The sequence below is a fragment of the Lontra canadensis genome, unplaced genomic scaffold (assembly GCF_010015895.1).
Source record: "Lontra canadensis isolate GAN:19392208 unplaced genomic scaffold, GSC_riverotter_1.0 scaffold29, whole genome shotgun sequence".
Taxonomy (NCBI): Eukaryota; Metazoa; Chordata; class Mammalia; order Carnivora; family Mustelidae; genus Lontra; species Lontra canadensis.
In genome coordinates this window covers 12040152-12065536 of record NW_022631023.1, presented here as the reverse complement: position 1 = coordinate 12065536, position 25385 = coordinate 12040152, and the positions used below count along the sequence as shown (strand labels likewise).

Here is a 25385-nt window from a genome sequence, read left to right as displayed (position 1 = left end):
TACGTTGGCCAATTGAATTTAAATTTAAAAAAATAATAAAAAATGAAAATAAAATGAGCTCCAAAATGTACTAAACTGCTACACTCACATGTGAAATTAAACATTAATTTTAAAAAGAAATTCGTATAAAACCAATATCTCAGATCTGGGGAAAAAAAAAAAAAAAGAACATAAAGTGACTGACTGTCCAGGCAAACGCTCAGGCAAGACTAGAGAGAGAACAAAAACGAGTTCAAGAGGAACATGTGCCCCCACCCCCCGCCAAGGCCCCCAGCCCAGTGTTCTGGGAAGAAAGGCCCCTCAGCGGCTGATGGCAGAGGGTCCTCTAAGGGCAAAGACAGCCCGAAGTGGGCATCTGGCTGCACTGGATTAGCTCTGGGCAGAGGACTCCCGTGTAACGGGCTTGGCTGCCAAATGGGGCAGTGAGGTCCTTGTGGGCGTGGCTTCCCGTTGTACATCCTGGCACCACCCCATGCCCCACACCCTGGTGAATGACCTGGGAGTTCCTGACACTCCAGTCTCCCTCGCATGTAACCCTTGCGTGTTTTCAGAACATCTTAACCCACTCCTGCCTTGGTCCCACTGCTGCCTCAGCTCAGGGACCACTGCCTGGTCATTGCAGTCTCCCTGCTCCCCGGCTGGCCTTCCCCTCACCCCCAGGTGGCCAGAGGCATCCTTCTGAAAGGCCAGTGTGATCCCTGTTCTTCCAAACATCCTGCAAGGACACTTCTTATGATCTGGTCTCCTCGGCTGGGTAAGGGGCCCTTGGTGATCTGACCTATTTCTGCAAAAAAGGGGCTCTCCTTCTTGATACTGGGGTGGGGTACCCCATTTCTCAGGCTTGTGAAATCTAACTGAGCCACCTGTGTTTGAGGAGGCGGCAGTAAGCTCCATCTATTTCAGTTGTTGTTTTGAGCAGAAGTCGGTCTGCCAAGCAGAGGGACAGGTACGCAGGCTGATTTATGTACCGTGGGTCGCGCTGCCTTAGGTTCCTGGGAAGCTGGGAGTGGGGCTGAAAGGGAAACGTAACCAGCCAAAGAAAATCTTAGCAGACATCATGGCTAAAGCACAGGTTTCCATAGAGACTTCGAGGAATCCTTCGGTCAGCCAGCTGTGCTCATGCCACGAATAACCCTTGTGGCCGCGGTAAGGTCTCTGAATGGAGACCATGCCCCTTGCTCAGGGGTTCAGTTTGAAATGTCTGAGCCCCAACAGAGTCTCCCGGCAGAAACAACCTGCTCATCCGGCCCCCATCCCCTCGCATCCCTCACGGTCAAGGGCTCCCGTCCCTCGCCCGTGGACTACACATTCAGGAACCGCTGCGTCCTGCCCCTGCACTCTGCAGGGGAGAGGCTTGCAAGGAAGAGCAGAGGCCCTTGGGAGGGCTCCTCATCCTCAGTTCACCGCCAGCCTCACGCAGAGGCCTGGACTGTGCCCGCCTTCCAGGTCAACATCAAGGCCAGACCCTTGCACGTGTGCGTACAGACCACTGGCTGCCCGTGCTGACGTATCTCCCCCGAGTGCTGCCAACTCATTCCCTCCTTGGCCCCAGGGAGACTCTACGTAAGGTTTTAACCTGCGCTGAGTGTGTTCTCCCCACCGAGCCGTCCTTGCATCCCCCTTGCGTAGACACACTTTACCATTACCCCCCTTTAGCCCACCCGCCTCCTGCTGACTCGCCCGCACTGAGTACCTCTCACCGGCTCTGCTCCCCGCTTCTGCGCATCTCTAACCTGGACCACCCAGACCACCTCCGGACTGGCCTCTCGGCCTCCCTTCTCCCCAGTTCCCTCCCTCAGTCCCTTCCTCACTTAGCAGCCGGAGAGACATTATTACAATAAATCAGATCATAATACCTGCCCACCGTAATTAGAATCCATCCGTTCTCCACCTGTGGGTGTGTCCGCCCTTCCCTTACAAACCGTGGATGGGGCACTGCACCCTCACTCATAGCCTGGGGTCTTTGCACAAGCTCTTCCCTTGGCCTGGAATGTTCTCACCCCACCATCCAGGAATCAAGTCAGCCGTCCTTCTCGGACGAGGTTCCTGGGGCTCCCTGCCAGCGTGGGACCTTGTCTCTGCAGTGCCAAGCGGTCCCCCTCTTGGAGTGTCTTCATATCACGGAAACCATCACTTATCTGCCTCAGGTCTCTTTCCCCAGGGGAGGGCAAGCGCTCGTAGACATGGTGTCTGCAGAATTCCCAGCATCCCGAGCTGTGCCTGGCACAGAGTGGGTGTCCACGTGAATCCTGATGTGCGTGAATGAATCAGAGCCCCTCCTAAGGGAGGTGTCCACACAGGGCTCCCACAGGTGCAGGTCTGGTGTCGTCATGGCTTCTGACCCCTCATGAGATGCTGGAAATCTGGACTCTTTTTTTTTTTTTCTTTTAATGTGAAATGTTCCAACTTTTAAAACAGTGTGTGAGCCAAACAAAACATGCCTCCGGGCCACATCCGGTCCCTGGGCGGCCAGTTACTAAGTTACTATGGCTTGGCCACATTCACTTTGAAGAAGAGAAAAACGCTATTCATTCTCAACCCTGGGACCTGACATGAGCTTGGTGGGATGACTATCGAGGGCCGGGGGGTCAGGCCTCACCGTGGCCTCTGGAAGGTGATGGGTGTACCTTTCCTCTCGGGCATAAGCTGCTGTCTGGTGGAACCGAGAATTCTCCAGCCTCCGTGCCTCCCAGGCAACACGCATGGTGAAAGCCGGCTGGGCCCCAGCGAGGTCAGGAAGCACTGCTGAGCGGGGCTTTTGTTCCCAAATACTGAGAGGTCATTTCCAGTTCTTTCCTAAAGGTGACTGGTGGGATCCCTGTTAGTGTACTGCACCAGAGCCCTAAGGACATTTAAGCGACATAAGAAAACAGTGCAGCCATAAATGTTACCCATCAAATGAGAAGCTTTTTCCTTCTCAGGGTCTTCTCCAAGTCCTGATATCTGAGCGTAGGACCGTTTTTACATAATGGCAATTCTAAAACAGATACATTTGATTCACTTGATACATTTGATTCATACATTTGATTCATACATTTGAAATGTAACTTTATACCCTGGGTGGTCTCCCACGTGTCCAGCCAAATGCCAACAATGCCAGTCATTTCTTCATATCTTGTTGAAGGGATGTAGCATATCACGTAATTAACCATGCCCCAGTGGCTGGTGTATTTTACTGCTTCTGATCTTCAAATATTCTAAGTGATGTATGATGAACTTGTGCTCGTAGCATTTTCTTTCCTCCGGGTTGTTTTCTTGGGATAAATTCCCAGAAGTTTTATACTGAAAGAGGGTGTGGGCATGTTTACAATTCTTTAAGTGTATCCCCAGACTTCTTTCCAAAAACTTCTTGTTCCAATTTATGTGTGTAAACAGCGACGTACACTCCTAAGTTTCCTTGCAACTCTGGTAGAGGCATGTATGATTTTTCTTCGTGGTTCCAATTTAATAGATGTAAAACAGTCTTCTTATTTGCCTTTCTTTGTCTATGAATGGCTTTGAACATTTCCCATGTTTTTGTGGCTCTTGTATTTACACTCGCTCCCACTATCTCTCTAGCCTTTGTCCTTTTTTTCACCCCCTGGTGGGACCCTTATTATTATTTTTTTCATAAATTTTAACATGACAGAGGAAAGATGTTAATCCTTGACATGCTTTTTCCTGCTGCCAGTCTCCCACCCCACAGTATATTTTTTTCTGGACTTACAGTTTTGTTTTGTTATAGGCTGGTTTGTTGCTTTTTTTGATTCTGTGTACTTTGTACGTCAGATGGGATCAAGAGGAAGGGGCTTCATGGTGGTGGGGAGGAGGACATTCCTGGTGGAGGTCAGGGCATCTGCACATAACCTCACACTTGACTGTCATGTGTGACATCACCACGATCCCATGAGAATCTTCAGGGGTGTCCACAGCCTGGATAACGGTACTTACCCTAGTGGGACCCGAGCTCGTGCCAGACATCCCAAAAGATATAAGGGTGCTCATTCTTGTCCGCAGCAAAGTCTTTGAGACCCCACCTGAAGGAGGGCGAGCAGAGCCTCCATTCTGTGTGCAGTGCCCTAAGCTGGTCCCGTCTGGAATGCACCAGCAGGCAAGGCCATGGTGAGGTATTGGCCACACGCTACACACGGACCTTGGACTGTGTTTCCCAGCCTTTTCTCCAGAAAATTCTATTTGGATGGCACAGTGGGGTGAAGGGCAGCACGGCCCAACTCCAAAACCAATAGCTGAGGGGCATCGGGGGGCTTGAGGGAAATATCCAGCATACTTGAGCTCATTCACTTTTGAAGTTGGGAAATTCTACTCTGAGATGCACTTGGCCTCTGGGTGCAAAGCTAACCAACGCTGGCTTCTCCTCAAGGCCTTAGACTCTCACTAACACTTTCCTCAAGGTCCTCCCAGCTTATGCTCGAGGTCCACCCACATTTTGAGGAACTCTTTGTATCCCAGAAACTCACTTTTAAGTGTGAAAATATGCTGTGGCAACATACCCCGAAATTTAATAGCTTAAAATATAAACAAATGTTTATTCCCTCGCAGTTTCTATGAGGCAGGAATTCTGGGGTGGTTTGGTTGGTGTTTATGGCTTAGGGTCACACGTGTTCTGGCGAGGTCTCAGATGGGACACTGGCTGGGGCGACAGTCACCTGAAGGCTGAGCTTCCAAGGTGGGTCTCTTATATGGTAGGTTGAGTCGGTATTGTTGTTGGCGGAGATAGGGGTCATGTGGACTGGCTCTGATTCACTGTGGGAGGAGGGTACACAAGGGTACCTTGTGAGTTCCAGAGGCTGATGATGACTAGGGATCATCTTGAAGGCTGTTAGGGGCTGAGTTCTGTGTCCCTAAATTTTGTAGGCTAAAGTCCTAAACCCCAGCACCCCAAAATGCAACTGCATTTGAAGAGAGGATCTTTAAAGAGGTGTTCAAGTTAGATTAAGGTCCTGTGGGTGCTAATCCAATATAACTTGTGTCCTTATAAGAAGAGGAGGTTAGGACACAGACATACACAGAGGAAGACATGTGAGGACACATGGTCTTGCCATCTGCAAGGCAAGGAGAGAGGCCTCAGAAGGTACAACCCTACTGTCATCTCGGGCTTCTAGCTTCCAGAACGGAGTGGAAATACACTTCTGCTGTTTAAGTTCCCAAGGGGTAGTGCTTGTTACAGCAGCTGTAGCAAACTAATACTTTGCAATAACCCTGAACTATGAAATAAAGGGGAAGACATGAAAGACCGATGACTACGCTAGCTGAGAGGCCATCTTCAAAAAGTGGTATCTTTTGGCCACATGAGTTCAAACAAAGCTATATCTTCTGTCTTATCTTGAGGGTGCTGACCCTTCAAAGACAAGCCTGAAAGAGCTTCCAGGAGGTCAGTTCCGTCAGAATCTATGTCTTGTCAAGTGGAAGGGAAAGGAGAGTGTGAAAGTGACTGATCGCTGTTGGTCCTGCATGAACACCAGTGAAACTACATCTTAACACAGGGCGGGGTGAGCCTTCCCACAGACCTGGGCATGAACTTCCGGAAGGTCTCCTGGCTGGGCGTCCACTGTGACGTGTCATTTCCTGCTGCAGTTACGTTTTCTGGGTGGGCTCCAGGGATCCTGCTGTTTCCTTAGAAACCACCCAGTGGGCCTCAAGGTCTGGGCTAAGGCCATCCCAAGGCCAAGTGTGGGTGGATCTCGACTTCCCAGCCAAAGATTAAGGTGCCAGGGGCCCCCTGCTGCCAAGTGCAGCCTAATTATCAAAATAAACAGACGTTGTAAAGATTAATTAACTTCAGTTTCAGTGTTGAATAATAGCTAAAAAAAAAAAATTAAACAGTTGAATATTGTGTTATCAGATGGGTTGGGGGCAGAGGAAGAGAGGGTGCAAATAAAATCAGCCTGAGAGGGAGATCATCACTTGAGAAAAAAGTCCTAGAAACGGCCTAGAGCTCAGTGTCAATAAGGATATGGTCAGACCTGAGTCAGACCTGAATTACCTTGGGCCTCTTCCTGAAAACACACTGTGGGTTTCACTCTGACCAAGATAAACTCTTTTGCTTCCAGGGAACTCTAAGAGTGCAGAAGCACGCCTCTCTAAATCACGCTCGTCGAAAGACCTCCTGGGTCAAAGAGGGTTGTGGGCTTATAAATGAAAAGAGTTTCTTTTTCCTTCCTCTGTTAGCCTGAAAGAATATGGTCAGGCACACATCCTAAGAAAATATAAGGCTTCTAGGGCACTCATACAATTCTGCCGGGAGTATGAATCAGAAATTTTCTGGGTAACAGTTGGGCGGTGTGTATCAAAAGCCTTAATATTTTAAGCAGTCTTTGACAAAGCAATATACTTCCAGGAATTCCTGTGGAAACTATCGTGCTCATGTGCAAATATTTAGCTCTAAGGATGTTCCACAAAGAACTGTTTCTATTTATTTATTTATTTGAGAGAAAGAGAGCGCGAGTTTGGGTGGGGGAGAGGCAGAGGGAGAGAGAGACCCTCCAATGGACTCCCCACTGAGCGTGGGCTCCACTTCAGGACCCTGAGATCAGGATACAAGCCAAAATCAAGAGTCGGATGCCTAACTGACTGAGTCACCCAGGTGCCCCCACATAGAACTGCTTCTAATGTTCAAAACCGGAAATCATCTGAACAGTGATTGCATTGGGTATTGTAAATAGAGCTGGCGCATTCATACAATGGAAAACTATGCAATTCTTTAAAATTATGTTCATGTTAAAATTTTGCAGATATATTAAATGGGAAAAAATAGCCTACAAATTGATAAGTATATGACACCATTGAGGGGGAAGGACCTTCCCACACAGAAAAGTGGTGGCAGGAGGTTCCTTGAAGATTAATAGTTTTGTTTTGTTTTTCCCGGATTTATAGGCATTTTTATTTTTCTAGTTTTGGCTTATCTGTGATTTTTGAGTTTTCAACTACAAACACATATTTCCTTTGTAACAGAATAAACAATAGTTACATCAGACTTCTAAGAAAATTTTCATAATTCAGACCGTTACCTCTTCCCAATGCAGAAATCGTACATCCCATTCTCGGATTTCTTGACTGGGAATTCTGAAGGGCTTAGGGAAAGTCTAGGTGACCCTATAGACTTTTGGAAATGAAACGGCTGAGTCCCAGGATGTGAAGTGTGTCAGCTTAAAAGATGCCGGTGTATGCTCCACAGTTTACCCTCTCCCAGCTGTGCTCAAGAGTTTCCATTGATCTGTCTTCTGCAACACTTGGGATAGTCAGTCTTAAGTTTTGCTGATCTAGAAAGTGCAAAATATTATTTTCATCATGGTCTTAATCTGTATTTCCCTGATTTATATATTATATAAGCAAACTATTATATATAACTTATTGTAACATATTACATATATGATGAACAACCTGTGTCCCAGCAAAGCATTGGGGACACCCCATCAGTTGACGGGCAAGTGCTGAGAACAGCCTGTCATGTTAGCTGTTGTTGTAAGTGAACCGAACTTTGTAAGGTCTCTAAAATTCTCTCCTCTTTTCTCTGCTCTCCAAGTTCTAAGTTCCTCCCAGTATGTATTATTTTTTAAAGATTTTATTTATCTATTTATTTATTTGGTGGGGGAGGGGCAGAGGGAGAAGGAGAGAGAAAATCTCCCGCAGACTCCCCGCTGAGCAAGGAGCCCCACACTAGGCTCAGTCTTACGACTCTGAGATCACGACCAGAGCCAAAAACCAAGAGTCAGATACTCAACCAACTGAACCCCCTGGCACCCCACCCCGTATATATTATTAAAATTGCTTCCAAGCTGAGTTTGGTTCCCTTCTCCCAGGGCCTCCCATACACTGTCCCTAAAGGACAATAGCATGAGGCCATTTCTCTAGGCTGCATGTCGCTAGCGGAATAAAGTCTGTCTTTGGCTAAGTGTTCACAGGCAAACTCAGTCTCTCTCCAGGTTCCTTTTCCCTGCTCGTTCTCTGTGGCTTCCCCGTCCACACCCCACTATTCCAGGTCACGGTCAGCCCCCTGGACTCCCCTTAAGTGACGCTACTTTGGTGTTTATGCCTTTCTGTCTTGCTCATTTCTATCCAGTTAAGCACCTTCTCCCGTGACCAAGTCTCTCTAACCCCAGCAAGCCCGTCATGACCGTGAAGGTCCACACTCATCTCTCCCGACACTGACCCTAGCACCCCTCGTCCTCGCCTTGCACTGCCGACACTCACGCCCTGTTTCACGTGGCTGGACATCAGGTCCAACGTGTGGGTTTTGTCTGCACCTCCAGCACACTCTGTGGAAGCAAAGTAGACTTCTTCTGACTTGTTTTTCTTACAGCACTTAGCGCCTCTGCACCTCACCTCTGTATGTGTGAAATTCATATTTACTAATTGTGTTGGCGTTGTGCCAGGTGCTGAAAAACCTATCCTTGTGTTTATTTAGTTCATTTCATTCATTCATTCTTCAGTTATTTACTGGGTTTCTACACTGGGCCAGGATATGGGCATTGATGACAAACAAGACAGAAAGAGTCACTGTCCTCTCGGAGCTTGTGTTCACGCAGGGGAGATGTCTTCTCAAAGTAGACAAATAGGGGCGCCTGGGGGGCTCAGTTGGTTAAGGGTCTGACTCTTGATTTCAGGTCACGATCTCAGGATCTTGAAATCAAGCCCCACATCCAGCTCCGCTCTGAGTGTGGATCCTGCTTGACATTCTCTCTCTTCCTCAGGGCACCTGGGTGGCTCAGTCAGTTAAGCGTCTGCTTCTGAACTCAGGTCATGATCCCGGTGCCCTAGGATCTAGCCCAGCGTCAGGCTCCTGGATCAGTGGGAAACCTATTTCTCCCTCTCCCTTGGCTCCTCCCCTTGCTCATGCTCTGTCTCGTGCTCTCTCTCTAATAAATAATAATAAAAAAAAATCTTAAAAAAAAAAGAGAGACTCTCTTTCTTCCTCTCCCTCTGTACCACCTCCCTGCCCACTCTCTCTTAAAAAAAAAATGGCAAATGAAGTCTTTCAAGGCGTGGTAAGGAGCATAAAAGAAATAGTCTTCATTCAGCGTTTTACATATTTTGCATGTTCTGTGTACAAGGCCAGTTACATTATTTGCGGGGATTGGTGCAAAATGAAAATGTAGGACCCCTTGCTCAAAAATATGTAAGAATTTCAAGACAGTAAGACCAGAGTGTCACAGCAAGCTCACGGCCCTGCTAGCGCGTGTCCAGAAGCCCGCTCTGCCTATATAGGACTTAGCCTATATGACTCATATGGTAAAGCATCCCGGGGACATTAATAAGACAGAAAATTTACCGAGAAACTATGTCCATGAACTTGAAATCCAGCTCAGTGTATTTCCTTAACAGAAAATAGCAAAAGCCCCGTGGTTAGCCAGATACGGATGCAACCTGAAATTCTTGTTGGCGTTCCCTGCCTTTCAGACTGCCTGTCTTACTGGGCTTTGCAAGTATTATCCAGGAGGTGCTACGGGAAGCAGAGATGCAAAATCATGGTCAACGATCACCATTTCGGGAGCCCCTGTCCGCCAGGAGTGAAAAAATACCTCACTGTCACCTATGCCTGTGGTAAGAATATACCACCCCGCCCCCCAACCTGCTCTAAGACCCGCCTCTTTGGGAGGTGGTGATCGTGGGAAAAGGCATTTTCGTGCAACAAACCAAACGACGTTACTCCTGAAACGGTGTTGTCACCCCAGATATTCCAGAGTACTTTTTTTTCATCCTTTATTCCTGTCTAGGATGTTCACATTAAATAGGCAAGACAAGTTCTTTGGTCACAATTCGTTTTATTGAAAGCACTCTCAGCGATCAGATCGACAATAAATGGGAAGAGGACAGAAAGTACAAGCACATGGGAGAAGAGTGATTTTAATCTGGGCGCTTAGGAGGCTCTGAAATTTCTGTGTATATGACGCAAGCTCGCAGAAGTATTGTTTGGCTCCCGCTTACCCTTGCAGTCTTGGTTTTAGGCTCTGAATGACTAACTCTCTATACCGCCAACAGCCATATTATCTGCATACCCACCGCGGTGAGTCAGCAGATCAAATGCTCACCCGAAAACAATTAAAAGTGTTACATGACAGCAGACTTGGTTTTCCCAGCGTCTTCAAACGAGAAAATGCAACGCCTGGTCCATTAGAGTCCAAATTTACAGAGCTGCCTGAAAGTGAAAGGGCAGTACTGATTCTCGGAGGGTATGGTGGATTTCTGGTTTGTCATCCTGACACGGGGACCGTTCGTTTTGAAATGAGCGTGGGAGCCAAGGGAGCAAAGAGAACCGTATCTGAAAAACCCGATGTGTGCTCCTGGAAACCCCTTCTCCCGGCACATCTCCCCACCTTGTTCTTTGTGTAACAGCTTGAATGAGATATAATTCACAGGTCACCTGGTTCACCTCCTAAGGCACACGAATCAGTGATTTTAGAATTTCAGTTTATTCTTGGGATTTAATTTTGTTCACAGAATCATGCAACCATTGCCACAATGAACTTATGAACATTCTCATTATCCCCCAAAGAAACTCTGCCCCCTTAACTGTGAGCCCCCAACGCACCCCCACCACCCCACCCCAGGCCACCACCGATCTGCTTTCTGTCTCGATGGGGATTTGCCTCTTGTACCTCTCATATAAACGATATCATGCAGGATGTAGGTTTTCTTTATTATTTCGGTTTTTTTTTCATGATTGGCGCCTCTTTACCCAGCGTGTTTGCAAGGTTCATCCACGCTGTGATCGAATAATCCTTTTTGTGATCGAATAATATTCCAGTGCATTCCCCAGCCTTTTATATCCTGAGCTAAACATGTCCTCTGCGGCGTCAAAGCCGTACTTGGTACTGTCAGGTGGCGGCATGAATGCGTTTCCAAGCTAACAGCAGCCACACGTGCACTGCAGGAAATGTGGTGTGACTTGCCCTCTCAGCCTTTATTCCCGCTCCCATGCCGGAGCAGCTCTGGGGCTCCTCCAAGAAGCCACACAGAGCACCCTGAAGTTCTAGCAGCGTCCGGCCTCTCCAGCTGAGTGTTGAAGGAGGGTAGCCTACAAACGGGGTCAATATTCTGCTGTGCCTTCAAGAAGGAGCTGACAGCTCCCAGGGTGGGGGCTTTTCTTAGTGGAGAGAAGGTGGGCTCTTGGGGCCGCGAGGTCCTGCTCCGGTTCAAGCTGCTTCTCCCCGGTCCATTCATTCAGTGCCCTGAGGGCATGTGCTCAGCGGCAGTGGTGCCCGGTGCCAAGAATTGGGTCTTTTAAAAAAATAAAAAAGGGAGTATGGTTCTTGTCCTTGGCATTATCAGTTGAGGGCTAGAGAGGGCCACTTAACAAACGAGCAGGTAACTCCGCCAGGTAAATCCGGGCAGCCCCTGCCAAGTCCCGAGTAGGGGGAGGGGCGGAGCTGGTGAGGTCAAGGTGGCGTGAAACCGCCCAGGAGCGGCCAGGACCCGGTCCTGTGGGGTCCTGGGGGAAGGTGCCAGTGGAGGACTCGCGGTGGGGGGTCAGACCGCCGTGATGACTGGACTTTTAAGAGACCAGTCTGTGGGGCGTGGGGTGGGGAGTGGGCCGGAGTGGGCTGGGGGTGGGCGCCAGCTGGAACAAGAGTGAGTAAAAACCGGATGGATTTGAGAAAGGTTTGGAAAGTGGGAAGATGCAGGAGACACTGAGGACACCTGCCTGGGGGAAAGACTGGGGCACCCAGAGGAGGCAGAGGGACGGGGATGAAGGATGTTTCCCTTGTCACAGTGGGACGGGAGGCTCTGGGAGTGGGTGGGGGGTTTTCTGTTCAGTCTCGGGGCCTGTCTTCTCTGGCATGAGATGAGATCATCAGCCGTGAGGACCGGGAAGGGAAGGGGGTTTGAGAAGACAAGAGAAGGTATTAAGGAATGGCTGTGGGGGGCGGAGGCTACTGTCAGAGTCCTCGGGGACACTGGTCTGCCTGCTGGTGTGGTTCTTTCCAGGGCAGCCAGCTGCTTGAGGGGTCCTCAAGGCTCACTGGTCAATGACAAAGAAGGGAGAGAGTCGAGGTGCTCCCATCTGAGTGATCACAGTGGTGGATAGAGGAATCTGAGCTGCAGATAGGAGGGGCTTCGGGAAGAAGGGAGAGTGGGAGGGTCAGTGGAGGGGTCTGGGTGAGGTTGAGAATGGCAGAGGGAGGCACTTGAAAGAGTCAGTTGAGGACTGAAGGCTGAGGTCAGGAAGAGGGCTTGCAATTTGGTTTTGGGTGTGGGGCTGTGGAGGAAATGGGGCGTTGACAGTGTCCTCCCATCTCCCTAGGACAATGCCCCTTTTTCCAGCAGTGTGGCCTCCAGGACTTATTCCAAAGGGGGGGCAGGTGCCTGGGACTGTGAGGCAAGTTCGTGCCTATCCACTCTCCCCACCCCCCGTAGATGCTTTCTAATCACCTTCTAAGTGGCTGGCATTTTAAAAATATACTCTCCCCCTTAGGGGTGCCTGGGAGGCTCAGTGGGTTAAAACCTCTGCTTTTGACTCAGGCCATGATCCCAGGGTCCTGGGATCGAGCCCCACATCGGGCTCTCTGCTCCACGAAGAGCCTGCTTCCTCCTCTCTCTCCCTGCCTGCCTCTCTTGCCTACTTGTAATCTCTGTCAAATAAATAAATAAAATCTTTAAAAAAATATATACTCTCCTCTACCCCCGGCCAGATGGCTCTTTACTCTGCAACCTGAATCATTAAAAAATGATTTGTAATGTCTGAATATTTTATAGGTCACCAATGGGAATGCAGGGTTTTACATTTTTTAAAAATGTCTCCCAACCAATGTGGAAGTTGATACGAAGTCCGAGGTTGTCAATAATTCATTTCTAAGCGAATCAGTCTTAGTTAGCACTCTTTGGATGTGAGTGTAGGAGCCAGTGTGAGCTGGTTTAAGCCAAAAGGAGGTGGAGGGGGGTAGGTGTCAGGCCATGGGAGCCAGGGCATGGAAACAAGGCTTCAACCTGAAGCTCCAAGGTCATGGTAAACCTCTGGCATCCCTCTTCTCTGCTTCTCCTGGCACTTCTGCTCCCTTATTCTCTCTCTTACTTTCAATCTCTCTCCTCCCACACCCAGCCTCCCCGTGAGCCTGCTGGATGGCACATGGCCACCCCCACAGCCTCAGTGATTTTTATGTCTTGTTTCCAACGATAGTGGAGACCTGCAGTCTGAAATCTTAATTCCAAATTCCTAACAAAAAGATATTTAATTGGCCCGGCTGGGGTCAGGTAGCCCTCCTCCCTTGATCAGCCCTGAGCAGAGACCATGTGATGTGATTATAGACATGGCTTCATAGGGAGGGGCCCGGCCAAACCCCCAAGTCAAGATGCTCTTACATAAGAGGCTCAGGAAAGATCACCCCAGAGACGTCTGTTCTAATGCCTGCTTCCTACTGCGGCATCTGACCCAGATTTGCTCTTCTACCCAGCGGTCTTGCTGTGCCCACATAGGGGACAGGACACCCCTCTCCATGAAGGGGAGGGAAGAGGGGCATTAGGGACAAGTACTGAACATCAAGCCCTGGACCCTCATTTCTATAGAAACACAGGCCACCCATCTTCATTGTGAACCAGACAGTGGGGCAGAGATGCCTCACCCTTAGGAACCCTGACTGCACCCCTTGCCAGGGGGTAGGGAAATGACAATGAGCAGTATGATCTCTGCTCGGAGACTTGAGGGACCAGGAGGGCTTCCTGGGGGAGGTGGCATTAGAGGCAAGTGAGACCAGTTGTGTAGGAGTCAGGAAATTGAAGGTGGGGGGAGGGAAGGGCAGGCAGAAGGAACAGCACAGGCAAAGGGGGGAGGCGAGCACAGCAGTAGGACTGGAGAGACCTGGGGGATGGGAGGTTAGGCTAGGCTTTTACCCAAGGGCGGGGAGCCCCTGGCAAGTTGTCTCAGGGGACATAATCAATTTGCATTTTAAAAAGAACACTCTTCCCTATTTTATAGAGCTTCATTTAATCCCGGCTCTCTTCCCTGCGGGACTTAGGCTGGGCAGAAAATTTCACCTCTCTGTGGAGCCCTGGGGTATGTTCCAGGCTGCGGGCCTTCTGCTCTTGGAACTGTAGGCAGCACATCTGGCTAATGTCAGACCACTCAGCACAGAGCACTTTGATGGGGCTGGGATGCTTTCCTCCAGTATTCATTAGTGCATTGCTAAATGAGGTCCTCTCTCTGTGTTCCCTCCAAGTTTAACCATTAGCCTCACTTCTTGATCATGCTGGATTTCAGATTTTCCTCCTCATAGGATAAGCCAGACCTGGAAAACTCAGCCCACTGACCCCCTCACATGTGCAGGGAGGACTCCTCTCCATGTCCATAGCCACTAGCACTCAAGGGTCAACGGGACAGAGGCACAGTCAGCATTCCCACACCGATAATGCCTGAGAGGCAAGAGAGATGTGTGGACCTCCGCCTAGGGTCCTCACAGCTCCTCCCAGAAGCTGGGGCAGTCAGGCGGGTGCCAGGATTTGGGGACAGGTGGGATGGTGGCACCAAGATTAGGGGCAAGGGGAGTAGGTGCCAGGATTAGGGGGCAGTGGGGAAGGGGGGTTATTAGGATTGGGGGCAGGAGGGAAGGGAGGTACCAAGATTGGGGGACAGGAGGGATAGAAGGTGTTAGAATTAGGGACAGGAGGAGTAGGTGATGCAGGATTTGGGGACAGCAAGATAGGGGTGTGTCTGGATTTACTGGCACTGATGCAGTCTGGGCTCCTACTGAGAAGGAGGGCAAGTTAAGTAGAGATACCGTGTTTGTCTCTGACACGCAGAATCTTTTTGAGCCCTAAGTTCGACTTCTGGAGACTTCTTTCTTAAAGTCTGCACTGACCCAAACTTGACACAGAAGATTATTCAAGGGGGAAAAAAAAGAAGTCGAAGTGGGTACCCTGCCCAAAATTAGCGAATTGTGTTCTGTGGTTTTCCCTAAACAGACTCACAGGGATTGTCCAAGCGGAAATCATTTTGCCATCTTTATAATCCTTTATCCAGCTTCCAGAGGCTGAGTGTCCCCTGGACAGCACAGCATCAGGGAAAGATCAAAGGCACCTGTGCACAAGACCAGGCATTGAGACGCTACCCCTTCTCGGAGCCTCAGTTGTCCCATCTGCAGGAATGGGAATGATACACATCTTCACGGGGCACCGGGGACCCTGCACAAGATGCACTGTTTAAATGTGAGCCCAGGGTCCGATGTATTAAGAGCTCCATGAAGAATGGTGTGCTGGTGTTTTTATGATGTATCTAAAATGGAGAGAGCCGGGTTTGAAGGGCAGCCGTACGTAAGTCACACCCCAGCACCATCTTCATTCTTGAAACAAGGACATTCAAGAATCCAACAGGTGCATTGACACCTGTTATTTTCAAGTTCCTAAAGAGTCTCCCACTAGCAGGGCCATTTTCCTGTAGGAAATGCGCAAGTTTCCTGATGTGAGCCTGTATCACACACAGCAGTTTAATGTCTTACAAGGGCCTGGTTATTCTACAGAGCTCGTCTAGACTGTCCTTCCTGTCTGAGCTCTTCCTCCTTCCCAAACCGTAAAACCTCTAGCATTTGCAGTGAGCCCCCCGGCTCAGGCTGTGTCTTGACAACAAGCCAAGAGACAGATGTCCAAGACATGCCACTCCTGGTAGGGAGGACTTACTCCTGCCAAGGAATCGGGGGCAAACTTCTCAGGGTTCAGCATGACCAAGAGGCTGTTTCATCAGAAAGCATTTTGTTGCAACACGGTTCAGCAATCTGGGCACTCCTCTGCTCCCAGAATCAGCAGTGTGCCCACCATCAGCCGAGGGGCCCTCCTCAGGGTCCTTGGACAGCTTCCACTGCCTCCTGTCATCGTCACCTTACAGCCCTGGATGTGACTCTCACTGCCAATGCACACAAAGGCGTCAGGGTGTCCTGCGCACAGAAAAAGCACAACTGAGGAATGCTCTCTGGTTGTCGGTCCCAGGACATCCCTAAAAGAGTTTAAACACTTCGAGAAAGAAAATGAGGTGTTCTTGCTGTGGAAGATGTCTTACCAGCTCTTTAAAAAAAAAAAAATTAGTGCAGTTGAATAACTTGCACGGTTTATGTTGGCTCCCTTCTGTTTCCTGTTGCCACTTCTCCCAGATACCAGCTGAGCCAAAGAACAAACAAAAATAAGCAATATTCTGCAGCAAAAATATTTGGTTTCCTCTCCCTTCTCCCGGCCGGCTGCGGTGCCCTTGGCCTTCGGAATTCTTGCTTGGCCCTCTGTGTGCTACCATCCTGTCCGCTTTCTCTGGGGCGTCTGGAATGGGATGGTTTATTCTGAGGGTCAGTTCTGCAGACTCTCTGACCACCTTCCAACACAGTCTGTTACACTGCTCTCCTCTCATTTTCCTATTTCCCTTAAAATACTTAGAGCAGCATTCTTTCGTTCTTGCGTGCAGTCTTAGAATTCCCTTCAGGCTCATTAAGGAGGCAAGGATTCAGAGCGGTAGGTGAAAAGCAGAGTTGGAACCAGGGAAAGAGGTCTGTGGTGGATTCTGAGTCAATTACAGACATGTTGTTTCACTACATGGAAGGGAAGTTCATGTTCAGAGTTGCAATGTTGTTTTTAATTTTTTTTTTAGAGAGAGAGAGAGAGAGAGAAAGAGAGCATGAATGAGGGGGGAAGGCCAGAGGGGGAATGAATCCCAAGCTCTGACCCCAGTGGGGGCTCAATCTCGTGACCCTGAGATCATAAACTGAGCCCATACCAAGCGTCAGGCACTCCACCAACTGTGCCACCCAGGTGTCCCCAAAGTTAACAGTGTTATTGAGGTGTGATTTCCATGCTCTAAGAATCACCTTTTTTTTTTTTTTTTTAAATATCAGGCTTCCCACTCAGCAGGGAGCCCGACTAGGGACTTGATCCCAGGACTGGGATCAAGACCTGAGCTGAAGGCAGATGCTTAACCATCTGAGCCACCCAGGCACCCCTAAGATTCACCCATTTTAAGCAAAAACAGTTCAAGGAGTTCTAGAAAATTTATAGAGCTAGCTGCACGACAATCACCGTGCTCCAATTGTAAAACACGTCCATGATCCCCAAAGTTCCCTGACACCCGTTTGCAGTCAGTCCCCATCTCCACCCCTGATCCTTGGTAAGGTAAGGTAATAGAACTTACCTTCTGTCTGTGCATCCACTTGTTCTGGATATTTCTTATTAATGGGATCATACCATGTGTCGTCTTTTGTATCTGGTTCCTTTCGCTGGTCATCAGGTTTTTGAGGCCCACCCAGGTTGTAGCAGATGTTAGGACTTTGGTTTGTGTTATGGCTAACTATTCTGTTGGGTATATACACCATAGCTTGTTTACTTGTTCTCCAAAATTTACCTTTCTGGGGCATTTGATGGTCACATTGGTACCATTGGTATAGGTGTGTGAGTGTCTCTGAGAAGTAGAGTGAGTAATTTATGTATTGATTTGAAAATGGATTTTTTTTGGGTAACTTATCCACATGGCAGTTAAAAAATTATATTAAATGTACAAAGTTTTTAAAATATTTATTTTCTGGTTTTTAGTTCCCAAGAACATACTCTCAGCGATTGATCCAGCCGTCACTAACGTAAAACCTTCTTTGAAGCAGAAAGATGGTGAACATGGTAATTTTTATGGCTTACTACCAGCATTTCTCTTAAAGTAAAGGTAAACAGCCCCATGTGACCATAGTTGGTTGCTCACTGGTTGGAATGAAAGGGTATGTCAGGAGGTGAGCTGGAGTTACCAGCTCTGACAATGGCAATGTTGTCACGGTGGATTGCAAATGGTGGCCAGTATCTTGTTTTGTTTTATAAATTATAAGTGGAATAAATCTTCCTTCCACTCCCCTCTTATTTCTCAAGTGAAATATCACTTGAAAAAAGATATCAGCTCAGAAACAAATTTGGGGTTCCTGGATTCTCTGATGAGCTTGTTGGAAAGATGACCCAAACCAGGAACCAAGCTTGACCTGAGGGTTTCCAACACATGGCCCCTCTGCCTTTGGGTTTTCACTGGGCTGTTGTGATTAGGAGGGGGATGAACATTTTCGTTTTCTTATCAAGTCTAAAATGGAATCAGATTCTTGGGGCTTCTGGTGGAAACTGCAAAGTTTCTGTAGAACATCTAAGATACTATACTTTGTGTGTTCAAAGTTTGTTTTGCATTACTTTTATTACATTTGTGAGGTCTTTTGCTCCTAAGTATAAAAGTAAAGTATGCCTGACGTGGAAAACAGAAAAGTAGCAAGAAAAAGAACTTGCCCCTAGACTCAAAGCTTAAACATAAGTATTGTTAATATTCTGTTCTTCTGGTTCCCCCATACCTGCTCTCTCGCTGCCAGGCTCTGCATCTCCCAACCCCACTGCTCTTTCTAACAGGGCTCCCCTGGACCCCATTGTATCCTGGTCCCCCAGCAGTGGAGACCCAAGAGCTCTATGCCACCCTTCCTTCGACCTGTCTAACATCCCGTAGGGTCCCCAAAGCTCTGAGGCTGCGCATCACGAGCTCCCTAAGCTCTATCACAACAGTGTAACCAGGCATCTGAAACCAGACCTGCCCTGCATTTTGCTGTCATTTCCAAAAAAGTAGCCCCACACAATCTCCCTCCATAACCGCCCTCCCTTCTTATCTATGGTCAACAATGCAGGCAGCAGCTCTGTGATTAGATAAGCCATTATTAAGCCTCCCAGAGGCATGATGAATGGGAAAATCCATTGTCCCCTTCTGGACTGGAGTGGATGAGTGGCACCTGAAGTTGGAACCAGCACATTTTAGAATTTCTAAATCCCTCTTATCACTTGATATTTTCAGAGACTATTTAGTAAATGCTCCTCCTGGCTTGGTCTTCTATAATTCAGTCAGAGGCCCATTTATTTGATTTCTATGACTTTTTATTTATTATAGCAGTCCTGGGTTGGGAGCAGTAGGCATACTGTGAACAGCTATAATTAATCAGTTTTGAATTTTTTATGAAACAGGTATAAACTTTGACCCAAGCAAACCGAGGGTTCTGAGGAAAGACGGCATTATTGTTAGCAACTCTCTGGCAGCATTTGCTTACATTAGAGGTAGGTCAATGAATCGAAGCTTCCTAGAATGCTAACGGCTTTACAGAAGTCTCACTAACAGATGCGACGTTTAATTACAACACTCAGCTGAAGAAAAATGACTTTAAGTTTGGCTCAGCACCTGCAGTCTTGCTATGATTTGGACACACAGAGGCTTGGCCTCAGGTGCAGGGCCATCCAGGCTACCCACAAGAGGACCATGTCGGGAGAGGGTGAACAGATAAAGTCACGCTGTTCAGGAGTTGGGCTCCATGAGTATTTACCGTTTTGAAAAGCAGGAACCCAAGGAATGCGCATTCCCCAGCTCTAAAATCTGGGAAGGGCAGAGGATTAGTGAATCCCACCCCTGGCTGGAAAAAAATGGAGTTAAAGGATCACCTAGTAAAGAAAACAGATCAAGCCCTGTGAAGGCAGAGTCCCTTCCTGAGCCATCCCGTGTTACTTCTCACAGTTGCCAAGTTCTCCCTGATAATCTTCCCCTTGAGGATCAGTCGGACTCAGCCCTCCCTACCTGGCAGAGCAGAAACTCTCATCAGGGAGGGGATGGTGTCTGTCGTCTCTCATCACCCCCATCTGCTCACCTTATGTTGACTGTATTTTGAAATATTGACTCTGCAAGTATCAGCAGTGCCCCCTGACTGTTCAGGAAGCCCCAGATCTCTGAGGCCTTTGGTAAAATTCGTATTAATACATGGCATTACAGCATTACTCTTCAAGGGCTGCCGGGGCTGGGGCTCTTTCAAGTAAGCCTTCCTCAGATGAAAATAAAGCTGGAAGGAAACAACCCAACGCAGGAGAAACAGAGGACAGTCTTGGGATCCTGCACAGGTCCCTCGTGTTCCATCGTCTTCCTGCATCCATCGTCCTCCTGAATGTCTGTTGTATGCTTGTTAGTTTCCTCTAAGAATCTTCTGTCTCCAAACCACCCTCCCACTTCCACGTCTGGCTCTTCCTAATAACATGTACGAGGTCTTTCCCTCCCTTACATATAAAAGTAGAATGTGCTTGAAGTGGAAAACACAGGAAAGAACCAAGAAATAGGACTCGCCCCTAGTCTCAAAGCTTAAACATAACTATTGTTAATGTTCTGTTCTTCTGGTTCCCCCATACCTGCTCTCTCTCTGCCAGGCTCTGCATCTCCCAACCCCACTGCTCTTTCTAACAGGGCTCTGCCCAGCTCCCATGCATATCCTGGTCCCCCAGCAGTGGAGGTCCGAGAGCTCTTTTGCCACAGTTGTCAGAGTTAAGAGATGTTAAGCATTTTTATTGTTGGAAATAACTCCATATTTTCAAAGTCCTTGGAGAGCCCCCTGGAGGAAAGGCATCATGAAAATCCTTCAGGGAAATAATGATTAACTGGAGGCAATGATGACTTTGCTCGCTGGTCCATGGCCATGATGGGCCTCATCACTTCCTCTCGACAACTGGGTTGGTCAACTCCGGCCGTCATGACAAGACACTGTAGGCTGGCATCTGGTAGCTTCAACAGCTGAAATTCATTTTTTCTCACAGTTCTGGAGGCTGGAAGTCCAAGGTCAAGGTACTAGCAGAGTCTGTTTCTAGTGAGAGTTCTCTTCTTGGCTTGGAGACAGCTGCCTTCTCAAATGAGAGGGAGAAAGAAAGAGAGAGAGAGAGAGAGAGAGAGAGAGAGATTGAGGGAGGAAGGGAGAGAGAGAGGAAGAGAGAAGGAGGAAGGAGGGGAGGGAGGAAAGGAGAGTAAGAGGGAGAGAGAAAAAGAGAATGTTCTCTGGCATCCCTTCTTATAAAGACAAGGATCCTGTTGGATCAGGGCCCCACCCTTAATGACCTCATTCAACCTTAATTACTTCCTTCTAAGTCCTATCACCACATATTTTGGGGTAAGCCTCCAACACATGAGTCTGGGGGGGGACACAATTTAGTCCATAGCAAAGACCCTGAATGAGAGGACTCTGATCCCCCATCCTGCACACAAGGAAGCGAAGGATCAGAGGAGCTGAGCCATTTGCCTGAGGCCTCAGCATGGATATCAGCTGGGTCATGATTGGATTCAACAGATACAAGACCTCTGCTCTGGTTTCTCCACACAGAAAGGATGCCCTTCAGGATGGTGAAGGATGGATGTTATCTGAATTACTCCCTTCCATCCTTGTCTACCATTTTGTATACTCCTTACTCCCGGAAATCGAGGGATTTATTCATTAGCACCCGTCTCTCTGCTGGACCTTAAGCATCATAGGATCAGGTGTTTTTTCTCTTGTTGTCATGCCCCAGGGCCCAGGAGAGGCTGGCGCAGGACACATGCTCAGTTAGTAATTGACAAATGAGCAGATGATGAATCTTCATGTGGTGTCACGAGCTGTCCAGCTCCTTATTACCACCTCATATTTGCTATTTCTAGGTCATCAATTTTAAAGAAATGTAAGGATGTTGTGGCCTTTATTTGGTTTTATTGAGGGTTGTTTAGGCACATCCATCCCCAAAAGGCACAGGGAGGAGGCCTGTTTGAAGAAGTCACCAGTAGGAGCAGCTGGAGCTGCGAGTGAGTGGGCAGCTTCTAGAAAATTCTGCTCTATACTCAGTAGATTGGGTTATTCCAAAAGGACATTCTCCCAGATCAAGCTGCAAGTGGCTTTGACACATTGGCACAGTCCTATACACACAGGGCACACACAAGTCAGTTGGAAACCAAATCCGAGGGTCTTGTCCTGGGATGTTGGAACACAGGGATTGGCGGAATGGATGTGAGAATGTCCAGGGGTCCCTGATGAACGGTTTCTTTTTTGGCCATTTAACCGATATATGAACCCATCCCCAACAGTGAGGTTGGGACATCGTTTTAGGCATGTTTGGACTTTACTCTTCTCCTAACCGTGTAGACCTTGATCATTCTAGAATCTAGATCATGGGTTTGAAGAAGCCCATAGAAAAATTCTGAAATTAGAGAAACAGAAAGGTGTGTGTGTGTGTGTGTGTGTGTGTGTGTGTGTTGGAGGTTTTAAGAAAGCAGTTTATTAGCTGGCTTAGCCATTGGGCCCCAGCAGACTGTGCCCAAGGAGCCTCATCTAGACAACCTTGCTCAGAAGCTGACTCTCGCTTCACCTAACTAGTATTTCCCCAACATCTGCTTGTGAGTACCACACATCTGCTGACAGGCATGCCTTTGGTGCCCTAATATTTTCATCACTTGCCTCTACTTCTGTCTTCAGCCCTCTGGAAGAGCTTGCTGTGGTCTGTCCGGGGCACAGGGTATCAGAGGTAACTGGGGTAGCTGGGGTCACGTGTCAGGAAGCAGAGCTTCTCCTGAGATATGGAGGCATCATTGTTCTCTACGAAAGGAATCCTAGGCGACCAGACGAACCCACACTGAAATAGAAGGATACTAACACATTCCAAAGTCAGAGTTACATGATCCCTTCAGGGAGGACAACTGGAAATCAGCACCACCTTGTCACATAGGTGTGGATTCTGCTGTGTTCCCACGGTCTCTAATCTTTGGTTCTGTCGGAAAGTTATTATTGCACCCATAAGTGCTGTCGGACCAGGGCCCGGTCTCCTTTGTGCTTTCACCCAACAGCAGCAAGGCCCCAGGTGGTGGAACCCTGGCCCTGGCCTCTTGGTGTCTTATTTGGATCCAGTAAGCTGGAGCTGGAGCTTGTGCTGGCTCTAGACCAGAGATCTGAGGGTCAGGGGGCCTTAAAGGCCTTAGGCCACCATGGAGAGACTCTTGTGGGCTTTTGTGCTAAAAGGCAGAGCAGAATTGTTGCCACACACACTGTATGGCCCACAGAGCCCAAGGCACTCTGTACCTGGCCCTTTCCAGAGAAAGTCTGCCAGCTCCTGTTTTATATTTTGAGGGAGTTTGCTGGATTATTATTTCCCAAAGAGGGAATGTTAACCCCTCAAGGGTACATAACTAAAAAACGGGGAGAGTGATAGTCCTTTCTATGTAGGGTTAATGTAAGGATTAAACCAATTAAAGATTTAGACAAGAATATGTAGTACAAATTAGCATCATTTTTATTTATATTATTATAATCCTACGATCATTTGGATATTGGAAAATCTACCAGAACTTTTATTCATATTTAGTTTTTAATCTGAAGAAATTAAGTTTTGTTAACATCTACTGTTATTAGTACTTACATTTGTATGTGCATATATATTTTTATATATGTTAATTTTTCATAATTTACTCCCAATAGTAAACAGCTTTATTGAGCATTTACTATGTGTCAGCGAAAGTTCCAAGAGCATTACTGGAATTAACTGTATAGCAGGAAGGTGCTACCAGCCCCATTTTACAGGGGGGAAACTGGAGCACAGAGGGGTTATGTAACTTGCCAAAAATCACATGGCTAATGAGTAGCAGATCAGAGTTTGCACTCAGGGGTCCAGCTTCTGAGTCTCCCTGCTATGTGTCCTCTCATGTGCATACCTATATTAACTATATATGCTCAAAACCTTTTTTTTTCCTTAACCAAGGAGAGCACAGGATCAGTTAGGTGAGGATGGTCTCCAAGATCCCGTCTGGCACTGGCATTCTGCATTAGCTGCCAGTTTGGGCAGACATCTGCTTCTGTGGGACTTTGGATTGGTGAAGACTGACAGCTCTTCCTGGGTCCTGACTTGTCCTTTCCCCCACAGCCCACCCAGAGAGAGCTGCGCTGCTGTTCGTGTCCAGCATCTGCATCGGTCTGGCACTCACATTGTGTGCCTTGGTCGTCAAAGTGTCCTGCACCAAGGACTTCAGGGAGCTGCAGCTGGCGAGGGAGCATCTGGTGCCGGAAAGTGACAAGGCTGAGGAAGACAGCGAGGATGAGGACAGGGAGGAGGACTCCTCTGACTCCGATTTTCCAGGAGAACGGTCTGGGTTCTGTAGGACTTCGTATCCTGTCTACAGTTCCATAGAGGCTGCAGAGCTGGCAGAAAGGATTGAGCGCAGGGAACAAATCATCCAGGAAATATGGATGAACAGTGGTTTGGACACGTCGCTCCCAAGAAACATGGGCCAGTTCTACTGAGAAAGAGACACGTCTTCATGTGACCACACTTTCTGAAGAGGGAAGGATCCAAAATGCCCCTCCAGTTCTGTTTCACTTGTACCTTCTATGAAGGAGTATTTGTCATGTCATCCAATACTGGTGAAGCCAGAAGCCATTAAAGGGACATTTCAAACAGTTTACAGCACATTTCAAAATAAAATAGGAGGGAAGTCTCTGTTTTCTGTATTTATTTAAATTCATCTTTATACATTAACATACAGTGCACATCTACTGAGTGCTTAAAATGCCACAGGCTGCTCTAGCTGCTTTTTCGTGTATTAAGTTATTTAATCCCCACAACAGCTTCATGAGATAGCGCTGTCATCCCCATTTTACAGATGAGTAAACAGGAGGTCCCCTACACCCATAAAAAAATGTGTACTGACATACAGAACAGCAAGCCTGAGTCTGGTGGTGGATTTTAACCACTCACATTATTTGTTTAGAACAGGGGTCAGCAAAGTTTTTCTTTAGGGGCAAGATAATATTTTAGGCATTGTGGTTCATGCCGTGACTGCTCGACTCTGCCACTGCAGCTCACAGGTCGCCATCCATAGCTAATCCATCATGAACGAACGGAGCTGTGTTTCAATAAAGCTTTATTGATAGACACCAGAATTTTGAATTTGAATTTCATTTTCATGTGGCGCATATTATTCTTTGTTTTTTATCCATCACTTTAAAATATAAAAACCTTTCTTGGCTCACAAAAACGGGGAGCAGGCATTTGCCTGATTTTGTAAATAATGTATGGTCCACAAGGCCTAAAATACTTACTCTCTTGCCCTTTAGAGAAAAAGTTTGCCAACTCCTGATTTAGAATTGAAAGCTGCAGAGCTTCTAGTGGTAAAAGTGATGAACCAGATCACCCAGCAATCCTTTGATCCAATGGAGTTACTTTCCTTTCAAACCACTGCAGGGGAGAAGGAAAAGAAAAAAAAAAGGTAAGGAAACAGATTCCTAATGGGAAGACTGGTGAGGGGGTCCTTTGGACAGCTCCCCCTGGTGGACAGGAGGCTTATAGCTGTGGAGTGGAATAAGATTTTTTTCTTTTTCGTCCCAGTCGGACTCAGAGCATAAAAATGATGGTGTTATATCCATCTCATATGTCCGCTGTGAACAAACTCTTTGCCTTCTCTTATTTCTCCTGAAGGCCCCATCTCTAAGCACCATCCCATTAGGCATTAGGGTTTGACATACAGGATTGGGAGAATACAAACATTAAGCATATAGCAGAGTTGAAATTCCCATAAAGTAAAACTAACCATCTCAAAGTGTACCATACAATGACATACGGCATATTCACCATGCTGTGCAACCACAGATTCTAGTTCCAAACAGTTT

General features: G+C 47.7%; 1 protein-coding gene across 4 annotated transcripts in view; it reads left to right on the top strand.

The window, feature by feature from the left end:
• The window catches only part of EVA1C (eva-1 homolog C), a 69052-nt gene extending 44836 nt beyond the window's left edge, over window positions 1-24216 (top strand). For 3 of the 4 annotated variants that reach the window (XM_032865431.1, XM_032865430.1, XM_032865433.1), the window contains 4 exons: window positions 9397-9540; window positions 17491-17571; window positions 18928-19017; window positions 23644-24216. In XM_032865431.1, the coding sequence (XP_032721322.1) occupies window positions 9397-9540; window positions 17491-17571; window positions 18928-19017; window positions 23644-24020 (692 nt within the window). In that variant the 3' untranslated portion in view covers window positions 24021-24216. The remainder of the gene's footprint in view (window positions 1-9396; window positions 9541-17490; window positions 17572-18927; window positions 19018-23643) is intronic. The other variant, XM_032865432.1, reaches the window with a different exon arrangement.
• Window positions 24217-25385: the final 1169 nt, after the last annotated feature.